The sequence below is a fragment of the Heliangelus exortis genome, chromosome 6 (assembly GCF_036169615.1).
Source record: "Heliangelus exortis chromosome 6, bHelExo1.hap1, whole genome shotgun sequence".
NCBI classification, from domain to species: Eukaryota; Metazoa; Chordata; class Aves; order Apodiformes; family Trochilidae; genus Heliangelus; species Heliangelus exortis.
This window is the reverse complement of record NC_092427.1, coordinates 16,127,822-16,153,765: the sequence shown is the minus strand read 5'-3', so window position 1 is coordinate 16,153,765 and position 25,944 is coordinate 16,127,822. Positions and strand designations below refer to the sequence as shown.

The following is a 25,944-nucleotide window of genomic DNA, read 5'->3' as shown; positions in this document are numbered from 1 at the left end:
CCGCGTCAGGCTCTGGGCCAATGGGAGGCGACCGTCCCCTGGCCAAGTCCCGCCCCCGGGCGCGGCGGATTGGCCGAACTCCTTCCCTCAGGGGAGCGTCCCCGCCTCCCTGCGCGAGGAGGCCCCGCCCCGCCCGCCGGCTGCGCTTTAGCGGGGCGCGGACTCTTCAACAGCGGCAGTTGGAGCCGCGCCGCGCGGCGCGGGCGGGCGGCGGTAGCGGCACCGCTGCTGTGGAGAAGCCGGCGGGCGGAGGCAAGCGCGGGGCTTCGCGGGGCGGCCGGGAGCGGGCGGCGAGGCCGCGGCTGCGCGCCAACGGGGAGCGCCGCGCTGAGGCGCCGGGGTGGGGGGGGTTGAGAAAAAACCGGGGCCGGGCGGCGGTTGACTCCCGCGGCGGGAGCGGCGGTGGCGCCGCCGAGGGCTGGCGCGCATGTGCGAGGAGGAGACTGGGGTGGGGGCGGGGCGGGGGGGGTAACGGTCTGGGCGCGGGGCGGGGTCCGGGCCGAGCCTGGAGCCACCGGGCCGCGGTGCGGTGCTGACTGAGGGCCGCTCCGCTGCAGCCATGGGGCTTCTCGCGTTCTTCCCTCCTACCCCGTGTGAGCGCCCCGTTCTGCACGCCCGGCCCGGGTGTCTGTCCCCGGCACTGGCCCGCGGGACTCACCTGGCCTGGCCTTGTCGCCCGTGGGAGCCGGCGATGTGCGGGCGGCCTGCGCGGGGCAGCGGGGCCGGGGCATCGCATGCTTCCCCGCAGCGCGGCGGAGTAGGTACACAGCGTTCTGCTGCCGTGTTCTCTGTGCTTTATATGTAATGCTTGGCTTAGTAGGTGGGGGGAAGGCTTTAGCCTGCGTCTTCGTGCGTGAGTTTTAATACATTTTTTAAAATTCCTAAGTTAAAACTTCCTTTTGATAATCTCCTTAGATTAGATGTTAGGAGGAAATTCTTTACTGTGAGGGTGGTGAGACACTGGCACAGGTTGCCCAGGGAAGCTGTGGCTGCCCCATCTCTGGAAGCGTTCAAGGTTGGATGGGGTTTGGGGAAAGTTGGTATAGTGAGATGTGGCCCTGCCCACCTCAGGGGAGTTGGATCTAGATGAACTTTAAGGACCCTTCCAACCCAAAACCATTCTGTGATAATAAAGCTGAACGGATTGCCAGGGATTCTTTTCCAGTCGAGTGACCCTGACCAAACTGACTTCCCAGGCTACAGGCCACTTAACACGTAAAACTTTATATGAAGTAGACAACAAAGCTCTGGACAGCAGCTCAGATCCAGGGGTGTCCTTCAACCTCCTTGGAGATTTTCTGCGTGGTCTTGAGCAAGTCTTTTAATCATTATGCATCAGCTCCCTGGACGCAGCATGGTGAAGCATTAAAATGTAAAATGTAGCAGGGATACTTCTCTTGATACTTCTCTGCACCGGGAAGCAAAGTGCCCAATTAAAAAAAAAAAAAAAAAAAAAAAAAAAAAAAAAGTAAATCTGTTGGGGTTTTTTTTTGTCTCAGGGTAGATATCTCCTTTTTGTGCTTAATTTAATAAAAAAATATAAAAATAAAAAAGGATGAGATCTTTATTTTAAAGATAAAGCATGGTTATAACGCTAGAAAGCTTGTCTGTGTGCCTTAGGACTCTCCTTCCTCATTGGTCCACATTGTGAAATCCTGTAAATGTTTTGGGGAGTTTAAATTCTAGTTATCCTAGTATGTAAGGGCTGAATGGGACTTTTCTAAGGTCAGGTTTTATGGCCCTCTTTTCAAAAACTGAAATTAAAAAGGGTAACTAAAATGTTGATATGGACATTACAGTGGATGTAAATATGACTTTATATTAGAGACATATACAACTCAGCATTTGTCATGTACCAGAGAAAGTGTTTAAGTTTTTAACTTAAGTTTAAAAAATAATTCAGATGTTATGTTACAAGTACGTATTATGGACTGCACAGGAATTAACTGATGACATGGTATAAACTTGGAAATAATATGTGATTCTCTGTTTAGAAGCAATTATGAACAAGGAGAACAACAACCCTGTTCAGAGATTTCAATGAGTCATGGAATTTATCATAAATGAATATAAATAAGTTCCACTTGAAGTATGTCCTTTTTGATGTTTTTAATGATTGAAACTGTTTGGGTGGTCTGTCCCAAATTGAATTCTCTTACTGTTCAAAGAGAGATCCTTTTTAGCTATGCAGTGTGTTATGTTGTGTATTTGCTTTTTCGGAGAGGAGGAATTTGTGCTTATATTTTCCAGAGAGGGCAAAGCACCAGCATCTGCAGTTTTACCTGAGTGGTTCTGCCTGCACAGTGAGGGCTGTGCTGAAAGCTGAGACTCCCCGTGTAATCCTGTTTGGTTTTTTGTTTGGTTTTTTTTTCTTCCAGTTAGTAGAACAAAATACTAAAATACTTAAACACCAAGTATATTAACTAAATACTAGAATACATGAGTAACTAAGCTGCTTTTGAACTGAAAACAAAGCTGCCTAATGAGATGATTTCTTTCTTAAAGTCCTAGCTGTGTTAAATAGAGACTTCTTTCCTTTTTCTCTCATACTGCTAACCAGGACATACCCGGTGGGACCAATGTCTCTTTTGCAGTCGTTGCTCTAAAATGTTTTGTGCGAAAAATGCAGATTATGCTATTGAGCTGTTCTCTCTATCCTTAGAAATTATCCTGCTCCTGTAAATTTCGTGCAAGTGGGGTGAGGGAGGTACAGCACACCCAAGCGGTACACACACCCGGCAAGGCTCGGGGAAGGTGTCCAAAGTCAGCTCCTGCAGGCTGGGCTCGGCGGGGGCACCAGTGCCGCAGCACCGCCCACCAGCCAGAGCACCGCTTTATTTTTGGCCTGCGATTAGCAGAAAGGCCGTCCGAGAGGAGCCAGGGATTATGGGGCAAACAACACAAAGCTGTTGGAAACCAGGTTTTGTCAGTTGTGTTGCAGGCAGATCCAGCTTGCTCGTGTAGCTGCCGTCTCTTCTGCAGGTTTTCCCTAAGAGACCTTGAAACAGCTCTTGGCAGTTTGAAATATAGTATTTTTGAACGTTCTTGCTGAGCTTGATTTTGGGTGTCTCACCAGATGCTGTCTGCTGCCAGTGTCTTTGTTTTACTTTTTGGAGTGCTTCTAGACAAGGAATAAACACTTATCTGAAACACTGTTAATCTATGAACAAACTGGAAGCAGCTGTGTTGATTGGAGATGCTATTTGTAGCCCCCAACATTTGTAAGAAAAAAACCCAACTAAACCCTAAATGGAAAAATCTCCTGATCTCCAGGAATTTGATTATTAACATGGAAGTTTCAGGTGTTTGGGAAAGATGATTTACAAGGAGGGTTAGCTCGTAGAGAGGAGCCTTACAAACCCTCAGGCAAACATAATTTTATTATTGTAAACAAAAAAATCACAAACAAAAAAGGCACTAAAAGACAAAGCAGTCCTCCTCCCAAGCAAAAGTCCCCCCAAACATTGTCTGCAGTGTTGTGTAACAAACCCGATTGTGTTATGCAAGGGGGGGGAAGAGTCAAAAAGTGAAAGAACTATAAACAAGACCTGGAAAGGGAATGCCACCCTGTGTGAAGGCAGGTTTGTGGTTGGATTGGGTTGTGTTTAATAGCGTGCTGCTAATTGCCAACCAAGTTTCAGGATTTAGACAAATTCCGTTGAGGTAAGCCCGGTGGAGAAGGGCATAATGTGGAAATGCTGAGTAAAAACTTAAAAATAAGCAGAGGGAATGGGGTAGAGGAGCAGGAGTCACTGTGGGATTGGGGACCTGTAAATGTGGGAGAAAGGAGCAAGGTGTGGGTCAGGGGAGTGCTTGGGTCTGTGGTAATCTGCAATTCCCAGCTGTATCCTCCTGGGTAACTGAGGCATTAGGGGACAATAAGTGTAAGGTCACTTTAAAAATCAGTTGCATTGTGCATGTCTGGTACTTGTTTCTACTCTTACCAAATACTTATGTCAGCTTTTCTTTTTACAATACTTTTTTGACTTTCAAGTGGAGAGCGTATTCAGCAGACAAAAAGCAAACTATTTGCCAGTTTAGTAGCATTTCAGCTGGTCTGGTTTTGGGACCTCAATAGTACACAATGGAAAAATCCTTGAAATAGTTTACCCATGACAAAAAAGCTTTTCCCAGAATGAAAATACAGGCTCTTCCTCAACACTTACTTTGTAGCTCTTGTCTTCCCTCCCTCTGCACTTTTTTGTTTTTTTTTTTTGTCCTACCCCAGGAGATAGCAGGTTCAGTTCTGGAAGCTCGCTTGCAATGAGGGTGGAGCAAAACTGTTTTTGCTGCTTTCTGCCAAAATGAAACAAAATGTGTCAAAATGAAAATGGTCTGGAGCCAAGAACTTGTACTAAAAATTGTTTCTAATTTTTTTTGCAGCTGATACTTTGTTTTGCTCACATACCAGTGATTTGTGTGTGTGTTTGTGAATGTCTTGGAGAAATGCCAAGGACTGCAGCCTGGGACAGCACCAGATTTTATAAAGTCTTTTTGGTGTCACTGAAATGAGAGGAACACACCTGAAGTATCTCACACAACTGTCTTCAGGGCAGAAACATCCTGTGAAGTTTGCAAGTTGCTAGGTGAGGGGTTAATTGAGCAGTTTATTTTTTTTAGCTATATTGTAATTTAAGCATCTTTTGTCAAGACCTCCTAATTAGTGAGTGGTTTGTCAGTGCTCTTTAATGTTTGTGGTTTAGTTTGAGGGTACTCTTTGCCTCTTTCCCGTAATAGATGGGAAAATAAGTCCCCTAAACTCAAAAAAACCCCCACAACCCCTTAAAATAATTTGCTAATGGCATTCTGCAAGGTAGGAAATTTGAAACTGTGCCAGAAAAGTATATAGTATTTGAGGGAAAATGATCAAGTTAAGAAAGAGCACTATGAAAATTTTGTAGTGCCAGTTTTTTGAAGAACCTCCATCTTTTACATGTATCTGAGGAACACATCTCCAAACTTCTTCTTTGCTTGAGTAGCAGCTCTACAGCATATGGATGTATTCTGGCTTTCAGGAGTAGCAATGTGTGACTGATAAACCACCCAGGCTAAGAAAGGTAGATAGTAAAGTTGGAACAGTTATGAAATTGTTGTTTGGTGTGTGTAGATATCAGGCTGACAGCCTTCTTCTGAGAGAGCTTCTTGGAGTTCCCAGGGGCAAATCTAACATGAGGACCTTGAGTTCAAGGTAACCCCACAGAGAAAGTGTGGGCTGCTGTTCTCTCCTCCTCATATTTTAAGCAAGATAAATAATTTACCATACTCAGTTATTTGCCATACACTGAGAGGAGGGAAGGCACAGGTGTCTGAATCTATTTGATTTTTTAATTCTAGTGCTTCCTAGCTCTTACAAGAGTGGAAAGACACAAACCACAAGTCAGACAGATGCTGAGAGTATTGCCAAGTCACCAGAGCTTTTGCAACTTTGGGCTCCGGCTCTCATATGTGCCTTTTTTCCCTTGCTGATCCCAGTAACAGGGCTCTTATTTGAATAGCTGTCCACCAGAGAGTACTGTGTGCTCTACCCTCTATAGTCTGAAGTTATTGGCTTGCTGATAAAGGTTAAAATCCTGGGTATTTTAATAGTATCATTTAGAATGGTTTTTAATAGCATCATCAGCATTAGGACCACCAAACCTAGTCCCTGTGATGCTGAGCAGGTGGTGTACGGAGATGAAAACCTCATGGCTGAAGTATATGGAGAGCAATGAAAGGTGAATAAAGCATATGAAGAATGTTAAGGCAATAGCTCTTTGTTTTCATTCATGTTTTGACGGGTAAGGAGAAAGTGCCCAGACTGGTACTTCTTCAAATCTCCCTCGAATGTTTGCACCTTCAGTGTAAAACCTGTAGTTACAAACAAGATAAAGCTTCAGCCAGGATCTTGCTTTTCTTAAGATACATATGTGGCAGTCCTGAAATCATTGACTCCTTATGGGATCTTTGCATTGAAAATTGCTGAGCTATGCAGTTTCTGTGGAGATGGAAGAAACTGATGACATTAAAAAGAGGGCAGTGGAAATGCTGCTCAGCTAGTGCAGTGGTTAAATAGAGAATTTACTGTGGAGTTACTGTGTTATACTCACTTTTTGTTACTGCTCTGTCAGTGTTTCTGGCTTTGTCTCTAGCTGCCTAAGGAAGAGCTGACAGTAGAAGTCTTTCAGGCTTCTGCAGGCCATGTTCAATTAAATCTTTCTTGGCATTTATTTAACCATCTCCTAATCAAAGCTGAAAGTACAGTGTAAGGCAGTGATTTCTGCTCTGTAGGCTGTGCAATAGATGCAGTATGGCACAGCAGCATAGCTGCTGATGAGGAGGTGTCAGTTGATATTGGTCTTTTGATCCCAGAGTTTGGGGACCCTTTTTCCAAGCTATATCAAGGCACAGGCAAAAGGGTTTGTAAAGTAAAACTTTTCATCTTTAACCACATTGTTATAAAAAATACTGTGTTTGTATTATGCAGACAATGTTTGATGTATAAAGAAGAACTGGGCACAAAAGCACACATAAGATTTTTCTGGGGAGCATTTAGACCTTAACATGTTCTCTGTTTTTAAAGCACTAGCCTTGATCCTTGGTTTCTGAACTGTGTTTGTGAGAATATATAATAAATTTATTAATAAAGTGCTTCCTTTCTATAGATATACTTTAAATATATTTCAGTAGTGCCTGTGAATTTGTTTCAGTGTTTCATCATGTGATAGGTGTTCTGCTTTGCTGACCTTGTACTAGGTAGCTGCATAGCTGCCATTTCTGTGATACTGTTGGTGTTGACTCATTTAAGTATTAAAAAGCACTTGAGGAAAAACCAAATGCAACTCAGAAAGTAACTTGTCTTTACAGCAAATTTCTTTCAAGAGAAAATCCAGCCAGAGTTACGGAATGGGAATGTGTAGATGTGTATTTGTGTGTGTGTGCATATACATACATGTACAACCACAAACATATTTTAAAATACATCCTTCCAGTTGCATGGCTTATGGTCATGTTTTTCAGTTTGTGCAAGGTTAGATGGCAGTCTTGAACTTTGGGAGTCTTATTTCTCAGACTGATAGGATCAGAAATGCAATGAGGTATGAATAGTTACTCCCCTGAGAGGTAAAGACTTTCATTGCACATGGAACAACCTCTGAATGAAATGAACTAAAAAAAACCCAAACAAACCAACCAAAAAAAAAAAAAAAAAAAACCAAAAAACCCCCAAACAAACAAACAAAAAAAACCCAAAACCCAACAAAAAGAGTTTTGGTTGACTTGGGAGGGAGCATAATCTATCTATGTTTTCTAGATAATGTCATTTTTTAAATGGAATCTTTGAATAATGTTGAAAGAATGAATTATATGACAGTTATTTTGTTTGTACTGTGTCATGAAAATGAGAAAATTTACATGGCCCGTGTTATTTTCAGGTTTGCTGTAAACTACCTACCATAGCTATAATGACACCAGCCCTCAGAGAGGCAGCAACAAAAGGTCATGGTATCCACTTGTCACCTTCTTTGTCCTCTAGAGCTATGGAGTCTGATACAGCTTTGTGCATGGAAAATTCCAGAGCAGTGGAAGAGAAGATAAAAGAGGACTCCATCACACAGATTACTTGCTCAGTCCTGGGGTTCCCCACTGCTGAGCCCAACCTCAGGAATGATATCTTCAGTGTGCAGCATTTGGGTTCTCCACCATCCTCCAAGAGCTATCAGTCTGTCTTGTTACCGAGTAGAAATTCCGCGTTTAGCAACAGAACCGGTAAGCAACCAAAAGCAGGAGAGCCCGACTGCTCCAAGATGAGAAATTTGTTACGTAATGGTGCTGACACATCATTTGGTCTGGTTAGTCATTCGGAACCTGCAGAACAGGTCAAAGGGGAAACGTTTTCAGAGACCACATCTCTGAATTTGGCAGAAGCGCAGAGACTTTCGGGTTCAAATGTAACCAAATCCAGTAATGCAGAAGACATGCAGCTTTTAAATGGTAAATGGTACAAGAAGAATGTTTTTTTGGGTAGGGCTTTGGAAGCCTGCACTGAATCAATAAAAGGGGATTTATTACACCAAATTCTTCACAGGCCTTCAGAAGGGATTTTGAGCTGCACCCCGGAGGAGGTGTATGCTCGCTTACTCCAGTATGTCACTAAGCAACAAATGGAAATCAGTCGCGCCAAAAGAATTCAGAAACGTTTACAAATGCTCCTGGCAAAGCACGTTATCAAACACTGTGATCAGCAGCTGAAATGCTTCGTGAAACATCAGCTACAAAGAATGAAGGTTTTTCATGAACCAACCAGATTTTCAAGCAGTAGCCCCCTCAGGTGCACTGAAGGTTGGCCAGAAAACAACACAACTACGTTGGAGAGTAGTTCGAGCACGGACGTACCGAATGGAGTTAGTGTTGCACCAGGTGAAATCCTGGGGTTTGCACTTTCTACTGGAGGGTTGCTGTCTCGCGTGGAGAAGGATCTGGACTCTGATGCAACATGTAGCAGCTCAGATGAAGATGGTGAGGAACAGACTCTAAGAACCACTGTGGAAGCGTAAGTGTTAAATTCCTGCTAGACTCGTGCTTCATGCTTATAAATCAAGATGGAAGGGTCTAGATCTGCAGATTCCATCTTGTGTGAGTAGCCTCACTCAATAGATAGCCCTACTGAAATCAGCAGGACTGCCTGTGTGAGTGAGGTTTGGCAGGGGCCACACAGAAAGTAAGAACTTGTAATTACAGCATTTAAGGAACAGTTACTCTACTAGACTGTAGAGAACTAGATGGTTTTTTTACTGTACTTGTTTGCATTACATTAGGACTGCTAATTATTCAATAGTCAGATGGTGCTGTAAATCAAATAGTGATAGCAGTGCTGTAAATTATAGTTTTCTCTGTTGTGAAAGCAATTTTAATCTTACTGTGGAGTTACAAAGAATTAGGCAACATTAGGTTCTTGAAATACACGAGAATGGGATAAGGAGTAAAAATTACCATTTGGTGCGAGTGTCAAGGCATACAGTATTTGGGGATTGTGTATTGAAAAAGCTTGTGGTTTTTTGCATTATATTTTTAAACATGTTAATTACTGAAGTTGTTCTGCTACTGCGAAGGAAACTAGCAGTGGTGGTTTTGTTGTAGCTGCTCTTTTTCAAGAAGAACCAGAGTGAAACTGATATTGTTAACTAATACTGTCAGTACAAATTTTGTAGCTTAGGAAATAAGTTCCGAGTAAGAGAACTAAACAGTAAAATTGTTCCCTGGTTGTAGTACATATACATTTTTTTCGTTGTTTTTTCCTTTTTTTTCCCACCCTTCCTTGCTACACTATTAAAGCAATCTGTGGCCAAGAAATTTTAGAAAGCTGTGAAAGGATGGCTGCTTCCCCCTTCCCACGGCTGGACAAACAGAGTGTCTTAAGGTCTGTTAAGATGTCATAGTTAGGACAGTGACATCCAAAACAAAGCTTCACACAAACACAGCATTTTGGCAGCAGCTTCATTGCACATACATTTCTATCACTTGAAGTCAGGCCTGGTTTTGTTTTTCTCTGAGATGCATTGATACTGGCATTTGTGGAAAAATAAATATTTTAAAATTTGAATTTCTTGGTCTGTTTCTTGAAAAGCAGACATTCAGAAGAAATCAAGGAAGCTTGTTTCTACATGTTTCTAGCTTCAGTAGAGCATGGTTGTATTGAATTGCTGCTGTGGATCCTTAAACTCCCTGGGCCTGGAAAACAGAGAGGAGTAAAACTGGTTTTCAGTTGCTTTTATGTATTGTCCAAAGAAAGCATAACCACCTGCCTTCTATGTTAGTGTCACCTTAAGTATTTGAGTTTGCAAAAGAATAATTTCATTTTGAAATACTTCAATGGAAAACCAGCAATTTTTGCTCTTCCTAGAGTAGGAGAATCCCTATTCTTCTCCTAGCTGATATGGTTGAAATTCTGAGTCATAACTCCGCTTCTGGGATTCTTATCTTGTGATTACATGAACTGAAAAAGAAAAACTGATGAGAAACTCTGTTTCTTGACGGGTGGTGGATAATCTAAAGGTTATACTGAAGTTCTGTGTGAGGGTTTTCTTTTTACTTCTTGCCAGGGACAGTCTAGTTTCTAACTCTGCCTGCCAGTACTTTACCTCTGTTTCTCCTTGTGGCATTTGAATTCCTTAAGTTATCTTTCTACTTAAGGCTTACTCAATGTGGGGTTTTTTTACTGGTGGAAAAAAATCCATAGAAAATTATTAGATACAAAGACACCACCTCTGGTTCAGGAAATCCCCAACGTGCTTGTTGCTGGCAGCTGAGGGGGAGTATTCTGGAGAAGCACTGCTCCCCCCATGCCTGCCCTGTTTATAAGAGTCTTATCTTGGCCACTGCTAAGAGTCAGGAGACTGGGTAGGTCGTCTATAGCCTGACTCGGTGCAACCCTTTATTTGTGGGTTGTTGGGGTTTTTTCCTCTTTTATTATGTTCTTGTTGAACCAGCAGTCAAGCAGCAGGGGTGATGAGGTTAGCAAAGGCCTTGCTGCTGAGGCAGTGCAAGAATCACTTGTGCTTGAACTGTGCTGCTGGGCAGGCAAGCTCAGGGTTAAAGTACTACCTGGTTTAAGAGGAAGACTCTTGTCTGTGTGCTATAGGCTGAGGCAATGCTTGAATTAACATTGCAGTGAGGACAGGCTGCCTCTTATTTGAATTTATAATTATCTTCAGCTTGGAAAGGTTTTCTTCATTTCTTCATCTTTCCTAGGCTTTGTCTTTGTGACTAACAGGCTGCACTTTTTCATCTAGATGGTGAAGGTAAGTCAGTTATTCACCAGTGCAGCAGCTGAGATTTGCTGTTTCCTGATCTTTGCCACTTTAAGGCTCTTTGGATTGCTTTTCACCTGGACAAAAGAAACAAAAAAAAGTTAGCACTCATTTTTATTTTGGCTAAGTGGATTTATGTTCTTCAGAATGCCTTTCTTTCCTAGGGAATTGACTCTTAGTGCTTTCCAGAAATAATACTATCATGTGGATGAGAGAATACTCATTTCCTCACCTGCAACTGATTTTTCATAGTGAAGACTTTCACTGACTGTGAAAAAATCTTCCTCAGTGATGTTTTTCATAATACTCAACTGTAGGTGTTGTAAGGTTCTATTAATGTAGTGGTGAGTGGGGAAAAATGCATCTGTTTTCCCTGTATCTCAGTATACTGACTGCACTTGAGTGTTTAATCACACTGGTGGCTGGTCATTGTCATAACTGCTGGGATACTGTCCATTTTTTAGGGGGGAGGAGGTGTCAATCACACAGGCAAGGGAGGAGGAACTTGAAGTTACCATGCTTACCTGAGAACAGTCTGTTTCCCATCAGGAGGGAGAAGCTGATTCTGGCTCAGATTCTGCAGAGCAGGAAAAAACCTGAAGCTATTTTTAGCATTTTGAACCTGTTCATTCTCATTATCCTGAAAAGAGTTTTGCTCGATGAATGTTGACGTAAGCTCTTCTGAGCTCTGTCTTAATGCTTTGATTCTCAAGATTGTTTATCCATCTATTTCAATACCTTTGTTGTTTAGTTGCAAATAGCTGTTATAAGATATTTAGAACATTGTTCATCACTTGTGCATTACATAGTTGCTGTCCTCAAGGCAAAAAAAAAGCCTCGGTCTGCTGTTGAAGGCAATTCGTGAGAGTTCACACTACTTATGGAACTTCCTCATTCCTAGAGTAATTGGAAAGCCTCATCCCATTTCAGGAACTTAATAAAAACACATTTTGTCCTTTGAGTGTTTGTTAAAAAGAAATATGAAAGAAAGTTGGCTCTTTTCAGGAATTTTGTCACTTTGCTGTTAGCATCAGCTCACAAGTGTCTTGAACATGTCAGTTTTTATGGAAGTTTTTTTAGGCAGAGCACCAGATTTCCATCAGTAATTTGTAGAGTGTTCTAATACTGTTCCTGCCTTTGGGTGTAGGAAATTCCTGAGTCACCACACAGGGGATATGGTGGTACTTCTCTCTGGTTTCAAAAAGGCAGAAGTTAGGTGCTGCTTCACGAGCTCCCTGTTGGGCACTAGCAACTAAAGTGGACGGAAGGCCTGAGGAGGGCATCACAAAGCTGACCAAAAGTATTTCCTTCAGGAATTCACAGCTAACATCAGCCACTTCCAATGCAACATAGACAACATCTCACCAGCTGAGTTTACTTGGGATTTATTCATCTTTTTTATGGTTTATTAAGATGGAAGATTATTCATAGAAATGGCCACAGATTTCAAACAAGGTAAAATCGGGGAAGGATGTGAGAGAAAGCTTTTTTAACAACACAACTTTGCTTCTGGGAGCTATGTATTGTATCCTTCCAGGCCAACTCCACATCCTTCTTCATTTATTTTGTGTGTGTACCTGATACTGTTAGAAGTTCTGGTTGTTTACAACTTAGCACAAGAAAGTCTGTACTGAGATGGTTATTTGGGAAACCTTTAAAGTTGCAGGGTACAGAGTTTTTCTTCTACCTTCCAGAATCAAAAGATACATCACGGGGGTTCTTCAAAGGATGCTCTTCACAACTGCTCACTCTATCAAACAATAATATGTGTACCCAATTGCTTAGAGGAAAGCTGCTTGCAATACATTTTTCTGCAAAAAAAGTAGCTCTGTCTGTTCATGAAAAGTCCTGCACCCTGCTTCTCCAGTTCTCCTTCCTTCATGTGAATAAAGTCCTTTTGCATAGTTTGGTGGGATTTTTTCCTTCTGAAATATTCTCATGTTTTTCCTCTGTATTTTGAAAAATTATCCTTCAGCATCCCCAAGCCTGATGGAGAAGCTCTGTTGTGTTTTTCCATGCCTACAGGGTTTATTGTGCATGGAAACTTTTACAGTGAATGTGCAAAGATAGGAGTTCTTTCTTTGTATTTTTTTTCCTCTTTTTTTCTCCTTAGATTGCTAGTTGCAAATTGAGATGGGAAATCTGCTTCTACAACAACGACTTAGTGGGGAAGGGAGCAGTAAAGCAGAGAGAAGGCAGGAAGGGTAAAAATACTGTGGCTAGTATCTCCACATCTAATCTGTTCTTGAATATTTTCCATTTTTCCTAGCATTTTTTCTCATGGCTAAATGAGAAACACCAATTCAGTTCTCCAGACCTCACTATAGAAGGCACTGCTTAAGGGCTGGGGTTTGTTGCATGTCTTCGAGCTTCATTATAAAAGGAAGCTGTTTGTTTTTACAAGATCATGTCCTAATTTTCCACTCTGAGCTGTAATTTTGCTTCATAACTGATAGCAGAACTGAATTCTGGTATTGGGAAGGGGAGGAAGTGAGTCTGCCAGGGCTAAATACTGCTCTCCTTTTTAAACACAGAACCTCAATTGTTTCCAATTTTTAAGACCTTTTTAGTTTAACAAGTCTGGGAAATGTCTTATTTACATAGAAGATTAATGCAAGGGCTTTTAGATAAGTATAAATTCATAGGTGCTAATAATATGCTGTTTTCAAAATGTTTTATACATTGCTTTTTCGTGAATTCCATTCTTTCAATTCTTGGCCCTTGTCACTAGAATGTAGGAGGAGAATTGTTACCAGGGAATGAAAGAAAAGCTTGCTTTGTATTACCTTCTGTTTTCACTCTAGGCCTACACCTATTTCAGAATAAATTCAACCTCACTTGTCTGGATTTCTGAAAGAAGGATTTACAACTTCTTTGGAGTCCCACATACATCTACTGTTTTTCTTTAAAGATCTGATGTACAGCAGTACTAACTTTTGAGCAACACTTCCTTCTCATAATACCAGAGTAAAGTTCCTTGTGAGTGAGGATCCTGATTTCTAGCCTGTAACTACATAAGGATTTTTGCAGCTGCTGAAAACAGACTGAAAGGTTTTAATGAAAGGCAGAAGGTCTGACAAGTTGTGACCTGCAAGGGAATCTCAGAGCCAGGAATGTCAAAGCTTTTGAGTTAGTTTTGAATGTATATTAAATAGAAACCTGGCATTACTCTTCTGTATGACAGTTCAATACACAGGCACTAGAGTATAGTGAAATAGAAAACCTAAGAAGCAGGTGTGTAACTTTGCTCAATTAAATGGTAGATCAAGAAGAGTTTGCTTGATGTTAGCTCTTTGGCTAAATCAGTGGTTTATAGCTGGCTATTTTCTAAGCTGTGAAATGTGTTTGTTTTAATTAAAAGATTTGTTTACAAACAACAATGAACTGATCTTTTTAACATTTTGTAAAGTGAGGATAGCATTAATTCATTTTGTAGATAACACCGTGTTCATAAACATCTCCTTCAAAGAGATAACATCCAGTTCCTTTGGAAACCAGCATACATGGGCCCCTGGATACAGGAAATCATTTAAATGCTTTCCTTTTCACATGAAATAAAGAGTGTGCATAAAGACTTCCCAAAATAGGAACACTCGTGTAACAGGGTTTCATTCATACTGCTAAATATGGGTTAAGAATGTAATTTTAGATGTTGTATTTAAATGCATTGACCTGTGCTCTTTTTTTATTGAAACTGAAACAGCTGTAAACAATCTTATTCTCATCTCTTTCAGCCCTTTTTGGTGAACACTTTTCTGTTGGGAAATTTGAATAAATTTTATTTTCAATTAGCAAACAAACTTAATTACTGATTCAGGTAGTAAGAAAAAATATATGGACATCTGTGTCTGAATGTATGTGCATTGCAGGTTTCCCTTCCTGCCAGCCCATGGGGATGGACCAGGCAGCAATAAAACGCAGCAAAACTCCAGCTCAAGCTCTTTGAAATGCAGGGTTTGACCTCATAAAAAACTCAGTCCCTGCCCTGCAAAGCAGCCAGCCAGGTCCTGTTTGATTTCTCACAGAATGTTCTGGATTGGAAGGGACCTTGAGGATCATCCAGTTCCAACCACCCTGCCACAGGCAGGGACACCTTTCACTCTATCAATCACAGCAGGCTTACAGCAACTGCAAGGGACCCAAGGGACTGGGGGTGCCAAGGTGTCCTGTGTCCCCAGGGCAGGTGTCGGGGTTCCTGATGGGGCAGCTCTGGGGCCAGCCTATGCCAGGGTCTCATCCCAACTGGAGTGCCATGTTCACCTTCCTTTGGTTACCATGGGTGGGCTGTGTCCAGAACTCTGGGGAGCATTCTGGGTCCCCCCAGCTGTCCTGTAAGCTCGTTCCACACAGCACACACACTGCTCACATCATGGCACCTACCCCTTCAGTGGAGTGAGGTCAGTGTGTGCTGGAGCATCTGCTGTTTCTTGTTCCTCACTGGATTGCTCCATGTAGGCTTCCTCACCAGCCACAGCCTCAATCTAGGCAGTTTTTCCCTGTTCTTCAGGACTGTGGCCTCTCTGCTACCAAAAATCTGCTGATGATTTTCAGCACATCTGGCATGCATGTTCTGGTCCCACTGTGAGCTGTCTGTCCAAAAGGTCTCAAAAAAGAATATGCTTCATGACCATTTTTACACTGGAACCTGGTACTATATATAGCTGGAATGAAGTCAGTTGTAAGGTAGAGTTAGATACTACACAAATACTATGCCCACCTATTCCCTGTGAGAAGTTATGTACAAATTTTGAGACCAACTTTAGTGGCCAGACAGCATTGACAAGCTGCTTGTATCCTGTAATAATGTTCCATTTGCACAGTTCTTTAAAGGAATATATTATAAGCCCTGTCTTTATGTTGAGTGTGAGATCTAGATGTAGCACTACTTACTTAATTGCTTGTTTTTCAAGGGCAGTTGTATAATACTTACAGAGAATTTCTAGGCTTGTGTTCCTGGTGTTTTGTTATTAATCTATTGATGTTGTGCCATTTCAAAGACAAGAAAAGAAGCTTGTTTCCAGGCAGCCTGTTGTTCTGAAGTTTGTACTTTTTTTCTTTGCATGTTAGTGCTACTGCTTCTCTGTTCCATGTTGGTCTGTTCTACAGCATGCAGAGAGTTAGTGGATAGAACTAGGGTGCTTGGGGAGCCCATTGAAGCTTATTTTAAAATAAATCTCATTTTATTAATAAAGTGAATCTCATTTTAAAATATCTTACTAAAGGCATTAGCAGATATGCATTTTGCAGTGTATTTTAAAAATTCTGTTAAAAGAGGAAATGGCCTTGGTTGTTTATCTTTCAAAGTTTTTTTTCTTCTTAAGCAGTTAATATTCTAACTGACCCCACCTCCACCAACCAATTGGACCTTTTATCATTAACAACTCTAAGGAATTATGTAAACAAAACTGAAGATAAAAAGCACCTACCAGGTTGTGAAGTCAGACACTGGCAAAGTTCAGCACTGTGAGACTGCTTGAAGCAGCTAAATTTTTTATTCCCTTTCTTGAGTTAAGTGTAACAATTCAGTTTCTTACATAAAGCCTGTAGTAGTAGTGTGATTCTTTGCAAGAACGCTCTAGCTGGCAAGTGCTGGCTGTGCCATGACATCAGTTTGGAAGATGTGAGGGAACACATAGTGCTTCAGTGTGAAATTCTTATAAAACTTCTCCTTTGCTGGGGTATTGAAGCAAAGAAGCTTTCCCTTTACATTTTTTCAGTTATTTTCTACAGCTATTTTCCCTGAATATTGATTTTGCCCTTCTCCCTTTCTCACTGACCCTTCTGAACTCATTTGTGGAAGATGGAAAAATCTTACTCTGTTGCTACTTCATGTTTGGGAAAATCACAGCTATGGTTGATAGTTTCAGGTGTTACTGCATAAATTCCTTAGGCTTAGCAGAAATACTCAGTTGGATTAAGTTTTTCAGTTTAGGAAGATAAGATGTGAATTATGTGTTACTATCAACATATGCTATTGGATGCAGGTCTGAAAGTATTAAATGGCAACAGCACGTCAGAGATGGTGGGACCAGGCGTGGGTGCCAGGAATTGCTGTGATAAGCAGTTGCTGATGTCTGTAGATGATAGGGAGAACTGTAACCCATCTGCTCTGAACCCATGTAGTGTTTCAGGGGAAAAAATCTCTGCTAGGTAGAAATTTCTGTTAAACACCAAAGATAATCACAGCCCCAGAGGCTTTAGAAGAATGACCTGGTTGCAGGTCTTTGCAGAGGCTGCAGGGTAATTTAGAGTACCAGAGATTTTCTCTTAATTTTATTTAATTTTTTTGTGTTGGGTTTTTTTGTGTGTCTGTGCTGGTTGTCATAAAGCAGTAGCACATTGCTCTCTGCAGTCAGTCTATAGCAAGCATGCCTGGATGATCTGAGCAAGAACTGACAGTGAGCTGTCAGAGTAAATAGTGTTTTGTTCTGTAGTGGTGATTTGATATGATACCAGAGGACAATATCTGTTGCATTTTGTTTAAATCTTATTTGCACTCTGGAATATAGAAGAGATTGAGTTCACAAAACAGCACTTGCTGGTTTTTTAAATTATGTGGTTATTATGGATTTAACAGTTAACTGGTCCAGGGAAATTAATACTTATACAGCTACTGAAGTTAGTTCCTTCTCAAAACAAACAGTAAGGAGCTGTGCTGGAAGAATTAGTCCTTGAGAAAGCATTTACAGGTCATTTCATGGTTGGACATTTTGTTCAGCCATCAGAAGTGTTGGAAGTTTTTGCTGGGAGTGGGCATTTTTATCTCATGAGTAAAATTTAGATAAGAATATCTAAAATATATGCACTACATATCTAAATTTGCCTGACTTAAATGTGTTACCAGAATGTAGAAACAGCTCTGTGCTCACCTTAATGACTTGCAAGAAAATGCTTGTATTCAGACCAGCTGCTTTTTGAGCATTGCCATGCAGAGTCACAGGAAAACTGACTGTAATGCTGGTGTAAAATCAGGGGCAGCTCAAGAAGTTCATGGGCTTGCAGCTCCTGTCCTGAGAGACCCCCCTGTAGCAGTGAGCTGTTGAGCATTTGTGGTAAATACAAACTGGTTTCTATTTGTGTATTCTGAGTGAGCTTCCCAAGAGAACTGGGGGGTGTATGATTATTGGTTTTTTCCCTAGTGTGTTAAGTCTCATGAATTTCCTTGTGAGTCATAAGGTATCTGGGATGGGATTTAAACATCTGCAGAACTTTCTGATTTGTTGCATTTCAGTTTGTGGAGTTGAATCCTTTATCAAAATTATAACTTCTGCTGTGGTTTTCTGTGACTCCCAGGAAAGAAGGAGATTAGCTCTTTATTCTGGGGGTAATCTCTCTGTAGTTTGAGCTGCTTCTGGTTCCTGTACGCTTGCAGGACTGGCAATAGGCTCTGATAAGCCCAGGAGTTCCCAGCAAGAGGAGGTGATGAACCAGCAGGGATGGCTGAGGTCAGGATCACAGTGTCACTTTAGACTAAATAATCTGAAAATGGGATGCCAGAACAATGTTGGAATAAACCAAAGGGGACGTGGCCTGGCAGAAAGCAAAATAAAGAGCATGTTAGGAAACTGAGCAGAAATGTAAGTGTGAGGGGAGCTGTTCTTAATGTTTAATGTAGGATTTTGGAACTGGAGACATTTTTCCTTACCCACACTAGGTAGGTATCTTGCTCTCTCTCTGGCTTGTTTGTGTTTGTAAACCTTTATGTCTTTGAAACAGACGTTTTGGAAGGAGACTCTTTCGGGTTGGCAAACCTGCATTTGGGAGGTTTGATGTTTCTGCAAGCATCCTCCTTTCCTGACCTGTAGGAAGCATTCTGTCATTGTCCCAGCTTGTGTGTAGAGGCATGTTACTTGTTCTCACTGGGAGTTACAAGACTGGAATGCCTTCATTTGTTTGTTTGTTTCCTTTTGATTTTCAGGATACAAGATACTTGTGAAGAATCTTGCCTTAGGCACAGGGTTGCATGCTCTAAAATGCTCTTTGCTGTGCTCACCATACCTATTTGAAACAACCTTCCTAGATACTTGCCATCAATACCAGGTTCTGCCTCTTTCGTGCATTTAAACCACTTTGTTTCTCCTTCATTATTTATGAACTGTTTTTCAGGCTTCTTGTTTTGTTTGTGAAAATAAAATATGCTTAAAAGGTTTGAATTCCACCCTTTCTCCTCCCCTGTAAACAAAACAAGCACCAGAAACCCCCCCCCCCCCCCCCACACACACACACACACCAGGGTGTGCCTAGCAGAGCAATTTTATTTTGGTTAGAAGTTCCCCTTTGCAGTCAGATTGCCTGGCTTTGTTTTTTGGGGCAGGCTCATCTTAGCTGTGGGGAAAACAAATCTTACCCACAACATAATGGAGGCACTGGAAATACTTTCTAGTCCTGTTGCATTCTCTGATGTTGGTTTGGTTACGTAAAAGCATGGTTTATTCTCAATTCTCTTTTCTCTTTTGGGGAAGGTGGGCACTGAGGGCTTCATCCATATGTTCTGTCCATAGATCATGGCTAAAAACTTCTTTTAGTTCAAGCAATAGTGCTGACTAGAATAGCAATTTAATATTTTTTGACTCCCCTCTTTGGTCTTATCAAAAGCAAGTAGCTTTGATGAAATGCTTATATTTCTGGTGCTGACAGTCCCCAGCTGAATCCTGTCCCTTACTTTGAGGTGACACAGCACAGCCTGAGTGTCTGTTTCCTAGCTGTATTTTTTTATCATACTTTGTCTGTCTGCATTTTTGTCTGTGCTCCTTGTGGCTTGTTTGTTCTGCAGTTCTTTCTTCTCTTGCAAGTTGTGCAGGATTGGCCTCCTGCAGTTCAACCAAAATGAGGGAGATGTGAGTCAGTGTTCACATAGAAATAAATTTTGCCTCTAGTGCAATCCCAGCATGTTTGGTTGGTTGTTTTTTTTGGTTTTTGTTTGTTTGTTTGTTTAATTATTATTTTTATTTTTATACTTTTCCTTTTTTAAGAAAACTTAGATGGTTTATTCATACAAAGTCAATATTGCTCTACCAATTCTAATAGTCCTGGATGAATGCAGATTTAGAGCCGTCAGAAGAGCCGTAAGTAAGCAGTAAGTTTATATCTAAGTCCCAATATTTCACTGTACTGTACTGAACATAGTACAGTACATAGTACTGAACATTAGAAACTTTTGCAAATGTAATTTAGTTTATATTCAGTTGCCAGCAGAGAAATGAATTTTAAATTCCTGTGGAGGATGAATGATATTAGAATCGAAAGCACAGAAACAAATAAAGATGCTTTGCAAAAGGAGCACACAGGAAGCAAGCAAGACAGAAACTTCTATTTTTTCTTACTTGACTGGCTACCAACACAGAACCAGAGCAGGAGCTTCTACTTTAGCACCTGCTCTGACTTCCTCCTTCAGTAACAGGCCTGGTTATTTTTGTAACTCTTTGTTGTTTGTTTTTGTGTGTATTGTTTTCTTCTCTGGATTTACAGAATTAATGAATTCACTGATGCTACCTCAAAACAGCTTTCTTTTTCTACAAAGCAAGAGAGAGAGGGACACCAGTGCTCCTAATTGTCATAATGTTAAAAGTAATTAGTCATCTACTCTTGCTCATTAGAAAATGCCTCTCAAATTCTTGTTGCTTTGTTTCTTGACTGAGTGACTGTTATGCTGCACCCTGTAACATCCCAGGAACAGATTTATAAATTTGATTTATTTTTAGTAGTAATAATGGGTTGTTATCCTTTGTCACTCGTGTTACCATAATACTTTGTATTCAGACAGCTGCCTTTAGGAGTGTGAGGATGGCTTGTAAAGATTTTATCTTCTTCTGAGGAGCTATAGGGTTTACTAAACAGTTTGTAGAGAAACAGAAGCCAAGGTGGTAAATAAATAATGCAAGATCAAAGAAGACAGAGATGGGTATGGAGTTTAGCAGTGCTCTTAACCTCCTGTCTCATAAAGGTGGGCTCATGCTCACTGTCTTGTCCTGTGCTTCTTGTTCCTTCCATTGTGGGAAGCATGTGCCTGTCTGTCCACAGGGCATCAAAACTGGGAAAGGGATCTAGGGATACATTTGCTTCATGCACCCACCTGCTGCAGTTAAAATTAACCATGAGCAACTCTTTAATCCATGTCACCATGTGGCTGCCCAAGTGCTGGTGCAGGTGCTGGGCATGGGCAGGCTGGGCTGCCAGGAGAGAGAAGCCAAAATTGCTTCTTTTGGCCTGAGCTTAAAATGTTTGTGCTTAGTTCAGTGGAGACTCTTCCTTGCAGATGGGCCTAAGGACATAATTGTTACAGGGTAATTAAATCCTGTTAGTTTAATTATATAGTACACTTTAAAGCCTTAAGAAATACTTGCATAATTGTTCAGAATGAATTTAAAATGCACATAATATATTTAACACAATGTGATTAATTCACACATTAATATTGTGTTTCAGAAAAAAGCTGCAAATGCATTTTTGAAAAATAACTGGTGAGGTAACTTTGCAGAGGATTTTTTTTTTAATGTAAGGCAGTAATATACAGAGGATATGATTTGTTTTTCTTCAGGTTACAAAATTTAACTGTTCTGTTACCTTCTGTGAACTCTCTTACTGCCATGCTGGTCTCACACAGTGTATGTGACATAACACCAGCTCCAGCTCTTTCCATTCTACTTCTTGTTTTCCAGCTGTGTGGGCACTTGTTTTTCTCAATTACTTCCATCATCTTCTCCTCAGTTTGTTTGTGGATAGCTCACCTTTCTCTCCAAACTGTTTGATCTAACTTGGCAGGTAATTCTATCAGTGGGATTTATTTTCTTTTATCTGGGCCTTCTTGTTACAGTGTTTTGGTTTGTGGAGTTTTGTTGTTTGTTTGTTTGTCTTTTGAGAAGGGAATAGAAACAAGCACTTTGACACTCCTGTTAGTTTTTTCTCAATTATGCACTTTATTCCTATTTAACTTTTTTGTTAAAGTGATTATGGGATTTGTTACTTGCTAAGCAGTTCTTTTTTAGGACCAGCTTTTTGCCATCTCAGGGTCCTGAGAAAAATCCTAGCTATTCCAGCCACCACACTTTTGTAAACAAATTATTTAATTGAACTCTGAGTTGGCCCAAGTCAGAAGTTTGTATCCATCCCTTTCCCCACAACCTGTATTTCATGACTCCAGGAATGACAGGCATGCAAACGCTGCCAATCCAAGAAAAGTTCTTGGCAAGAAGACCTGGTTAAAGCATAAGTATCCAGGGCTATTTACTGTGTGCTGGTGATGATGGGAAAACAAAGAGAAAGATGAAGACCTCACAAAAAAAAAATAGATTTTCAAAAAAATAACTTCATATGCCTTTTTTCCTAGGACAAAGTCACTGACAGAATATATAAAATGCACACAATTTATTATGGCATATATTTATAGAGTTCCTTGAGTTTCTTTTTGATGGTAATCCACTTTATTTACTTGCATGTAGAATCTGAGTTTAAACAGGCCATTTCAATCTCCTCTCTGATATCATATGTTCATTTGCCTATGTAAGACAGAGCTCAAGATGGTTGTAAATTATTTGGGCAGATAATTCATATTTTAAAAGGATGGAAACTTTTATTTCACAGGTACTTACCAGCAACTGTGTCTGTTCTTACTGTTTACGATAGCTAATGTAGATTGGAAGTTCTGAGATTTTGAGTTATATTTTATAATCTTTGCCCTGAAAATTTTAGGATTCTCAAGTTTATTGATTCTTTATGGATGCCAGGAAATGTCTAGCATCTTCTGCAGGGTGATTGTTACCGTTCTTTCATTGTTGAGGTACTTGACACAAGATTCTGCATGGAAAACATTGCACTTGTGTTATGCCACTTCTCTGCCATCTACATTTTCTTGCATCTTTTGTGCTTCTTCAGTACACTTCATTGCCTGGGGAGCACGGGAATCACATGTATTGCCTGTGCAAAACTTACCATACAGTCTTACCCAGGATTTAGACCCAGTAGTTACCCCTTGTAACTTGAGTAAAAATACATCTTCTCCAGAAGAAGTTTGGTTTTACATTTCTCTTAAGCTGACTGTGGCAAACTACCTGACAGCTTTTTTAGGAAAAAACCACCAGTCATTTTCTCTAATTAAACTCAGTGAATGGTAGGATACCAATGGAGATTGCATTCTAAAATATTGCATTGTGTTGTCTCTGTTAGTTAAACTTACTGGTTATTAGAACTGTTGAGTTGTACTGTTATGTCATTCATCTATTTAATATGCAGGTTGAGTAAGGTTTGCTGATACCAGTGATGAATTTAGCATAAAATGTTAAGTTAATCACAATTACAAGTACTGAGAAGCAAATCCTTTGTGTTACAAGGGGCATCTATTTGTAAACAGCAGTAAGAGTGACCAAACTTATGCTATGCTTACACATCTATACTTATAAAATAACTCTAATGAAAGAACTCTGAACTACTTAGGTTTTAGGGCAGTGACTTGATATCTAGCTGGTCATTGCTGGACGATATTTTATTAAATTCCAGTCGTTAGCAAAAAGTATTTGTGGAAGCTTGTGGGAGGAAATATGTTGAAATAAATCTGGATTCTTGCTGGTTCAGTTACTGGAATTCTTTAAGAAGCTGTAATCTGCATTAACTGGTAGAGTTTGGTAGTTTCTCCAGCTCTGGGTTTTATAATATAGAATACTGTCTCAGCCTGGGAATAGCCAGTGAACCATTGATCTTACTGGTGTGGGCAAGTTCTGTAGTTACAGAAATAAGATGTTGTGAAACTGGATGGGTATAATCAGATATCTTCTGAAAGCAACTGAGATGCTTGCAACATGAGGCAGAGCAGCTGTCAAAAATGTTCTTGTGCAAATGTGGTTATCTTTATTTTTGGACTAACCAGCATTTTGTCTTCACAGCAGCTATACTTCTGAATGGAAGTGGCTTGCAGACAGAGCTAGAATTGGCAGCCGTTGGACATGGCTTCAGGCCCAGATTTCAGAACTAGAATACAAAATCCAACAACTAACTGACCTTCACAGGCAGATACGTGCCACCAAGGTATTGTCTGTAAGCTCATAAATGGGCTTTTCAAATAATCTTTTGACAGTGTTTCTTGTAATATTTATTTGGTTCCTTGTTGGTGGTGTTGGTGTTGTTACTGTTTTTTTTCCTTAGAGTTCTTTTATCCGCGCAGGCTATCGCACGTAAAGGTTAATGAGAAAGACATCAGGAGCTAAAAACTATTGTACCTTAAAGGCACCAGTACAGGACTGGGAGTTAGGAACTCTTACTTTGCTATCTGTGATAATTAGTGACTTTGTGAGTGACTTTTAAGGGTCCAGCACAAGGTACTGCCTTTACCACACTATTTCTCCCCTCTGTAGAAGAGACAATTTCGTTTTCAGCTGGGGTGGTTGGTTATTCATTTTTGTGTTGTGGGATTTCAGGGTCAGTTTTTTTGTTACTTACAGTGCATGCTTATTCTGAGGATTACCTAGTTAATGTTTGTGCAGCACTTTGAACAGGTCAAGGATTAATTATTACTAAAATTCCAGTGTGTGTAACTCATCTACTAGTTTTTTTGTAAATCAAACTGGCTAGACAGTGGGAAAGTCACATTCCTAAAACATTAATAATCTAACTATCAATTTAATGGGTTCCCCAGGTCATTCTTTTGCGCAAGAAGACGAAACCTGTGATAATTCTGGTAGTGTGATAATGAGGGTTTTTAGAAGAGGGCTCTTTGTCTCTCCATTGGTGAGCCTCGTGAAAGTTGTCCAATAACCTGGGGTCAGATAAGCACAGATGGAGAGGAGCCAGAAGATGCTTTAGACTTCATGTGGCTGAACATGAGACTTAGAGGGGGTTAAAAATGAGAGGGAGATCACCCCCAGAATGCATTTTCCTCTAATCACATAAAAATCTATTCCTTTTTCTCCTTTCACCCTCAAAGCCATTCTTTCGATATCCAGCTTTGTTTCTCCTCCTCACAACTGTTCCCTAGTAAAGTTTTTGTTAAAAAATAATTGAAGTCTTTGTTTGAGGGTCTGTCCTGCCTCTGTGCCCATGGAAGTGAAAGGAGATCTTGTCTTCTGGTGAAGGGTGAGAATGCCCATATATAAGCATTGTCCTATACAGCAAGGAGATGCACACTGTTAGACCCAAAAGCCTTTAGGGTGGCATAGGTCTCATGAGCTGCAGAGCATGGAGAAATAAATAACAGAGAAATGGGAGGAAGAACGTTCTTTTAGTCATGCATTTTCTTCCCATTAGGTGGTATGTTGGCACAAAGCCTAGTCATCTTCCTGGTGTAGATCTTTAGTGACATTCCTTTTTGCAAACTTCATGCCCCTTTTACCAGCTGTGATATTAGTATTTGGTGTTGTGTCTCACAGTGAAGCTAGCTACCCATTTTTTTTGGCTGTGATTTTTTTTCTATACACATTTGTAGTACCCTCAGTGCAGCCGCTAGGGAAGGACACGTGGGCTGACAGAAGAGCTCTTTGTTTTCATTTAGTGGCTGCAAAGTAGTTACACAATATCATTAGAATTCGTATGCTGGATGTAATGGTTTAATTTTTTTTTTTCATGTGTTTTGAGTGGAAAAAAAATGTGATTCATAGCCACTGAACAATGTTTTCAGGCAAAACACCACTCCTATAACACCATGACGCAGATGGTTAACTTGTGGACAGCTTCCTGCCCAACATGTTGTGTCTTCTCTGTCTCTATGCACACAGAAGTAGCAGTTCTGGATCTTTGAGGGCCCTTCCATGTAAAAATCCATTTACCTACTAAACAAAAAAATTCCATTTAAGGGCAGAGGGAGTTCATGGCCAAAACCTACTGATTGTAACCCATTTAACTTACAGTTCCTGTAGTGTCAGTATTAGTCTTCTAAATCTTAACTCTTCCTCTTCTGTGCCTGTTCCATTTCTCCCTCTTTGTACAGTTTGTCAGTTGTCTCCTTCCCTTTCTGCTTTCCCCTTTCTGTGCTTGTCAATAGGATTCTGCCAATTAAGAAAACAAAATTGCAATGGAACAAGATGGCCCCCCTTTTTTCACCCCGTTTTCCTTTGTGTCTTCCCGTTCTTCTGACTTGAGAATTTGTGTCTGAGACTTTTGTGGGGTATTTTTTTTTTCACTCTCTGTGGTCATAACTTATGATTCTTTTACTAAAAAGATCTAATGATTTTAAATT

General features: G+C 40.7%; 1 protein-coding gene across 12 annotated transcripts in view; it reads left to right on the top strand.

The window, feature by feature from the left end:
* Positions 1-128: 128 nt before the first annotated feature.
* The window catches only part of KANSL1L (KAT8 regulatory NSL complex subunit 1 like), a 70,559-nt gene continuing 44,743 nt past the window's right edge, over positions 129-25,944 (top strand). For 2 of the 12 annotated variants that reach the window (XM_071746855.1, XM_071746853.1), the window contains exons 1-3: positions 501-757; positions 7,410-8,527; positions 23,660-23,801. In XM_071746855.1, coding sequence (XP_071602956.1) covers positions 560-757; positions 7,410-8,527; positions 23,660-23,801 — 1,458 coding nt within the window. In that variant the 5' untranslated portion in view covers positions 501-559. Of the gene's footprint in view, positions 253-500; positions 762-4,383; positions 4,587-7,409; positions 8,528-23,659; positions 23,802-25,944 lie in introns of those variants that run through there. The other 10 variants (XR_011726499.1, XM_071746852.1, XM_071746862.1 and 7 more) reach the window with 9 other exon arrangements.